General features: G+C 33.3%; 1 protein-coding gene across 1 annotated transcript in view; it reads right to left on the bottom strand.

The window, feature by feature from the left end:
* Positions 1–1,027, bottom strand: part of LOC119585800 (RING finger and CHY zinc finger domain-containing protein 1-like) — a gene marked incomplete at its 5' end in the record, with an annotated part of 2,689 nt that overhangs the window by 832 nt on the left and 830 nt on the right. The window contains 3 exon segments of the mRNA XM_037934522.1: positions 129–225; positions 454–549; positions 718–900. Of these exon segments, the coding sequence (XP_037790450.1) occupies positions 129–225; positions 454–549; positions 718–900 (376 nt within the window).

Here is a 1,027-nt window from a genome sequence, read left to right as displayed (position 1 = left end):
ATGTACTTAATCTAACCACATCAATGTTCAACATCATCAGCAATAACCATAAGAAATTAAAGAATACACATACATGGAAACAATGAAGAACTCAAGTACTATTAATGTTTAAGCACATGAAAACTTACATTGTCTTCTGAAGAGTCCTCCTTTGCCCCTAACAGTATTGTAAGAGCCACATTCTAGACACTTATGGCCCAACACATGAAACAACGTCAATGATTCCTGTGGCATAATAAAAAAAAAAAGACGTTACTAAACTATTATCTTAAAAAAATATTTACAAGAGTACTAGTTTTTTCTTTTTTCAAAACTGCTATTAATAAGACTAGCATCACTTCTTTCTTCTAATATCTAATAAAACTGCTAATAATTACATAAAAAAATAAAAGCAAACATTAATCAAAAAGTGAAAACTCCAGTCTGAAGGAAACTCAAATGCCATATACATACCTTGTGACAATCCCGACAAAGAACATAACAGTATAGGTCCCTGTATTCCTTTGGCATGGGTGTATCTGCTATTTCTTCATCCAGTGACTTCCACAGCTGTAAAAATATCATCAAAATGTTTAGCACGTAAAAGCATATAATAAATAGAAACACTATACAAAGGCTTCTTTAAAATATGAATTAAAATTAAACAAATAATTCACAAACCAGAAATACCCATCCCCAAAACATAAGAAAATACAAGAGAGGGAAAGGCACACTTACATCATTCATTTTCATCATGGAAGTACCACATGTTGGGCAGGCATAGAACCCTGCTTTTATGAGACTATGGAAACAGGGTCGATGGATCAGGTGACCACATGATGGTACATGAGAAACGATGCGTGATGTATGAATATCCTCTAAACAGACAGGGCAGTTGGCCTTGCTGACTTTAACGATGCACTGCAAAAGCAAATTTATTCGTTACTTCCATGTTATTGAAAAGAAAGTCTTCTTTGTATACTTCATGGTGGTAACCTCACTTATAAATATACTGACCAATATAAACTATTTGAAAAGGGAAGGAAAA

Source organism: Penaeus monodon, chromosome 20, assembly GCF_015228065.2.
Source record: "Penaeus monodon isolate SGIC_2016 chromosome 20, NSTDA_Pmon_1, whole genome shotgun sequence".
Classification (NCBI taxonomy): Eukaryota; Metazoa; Arthropoda; class Malacostraca; order Decapoda; family Penaeidae; genus Penaeus; species Penaeus monodon.
This window is presented reverse-complemented; position numbering and strand designations above follow the sequence as displayed.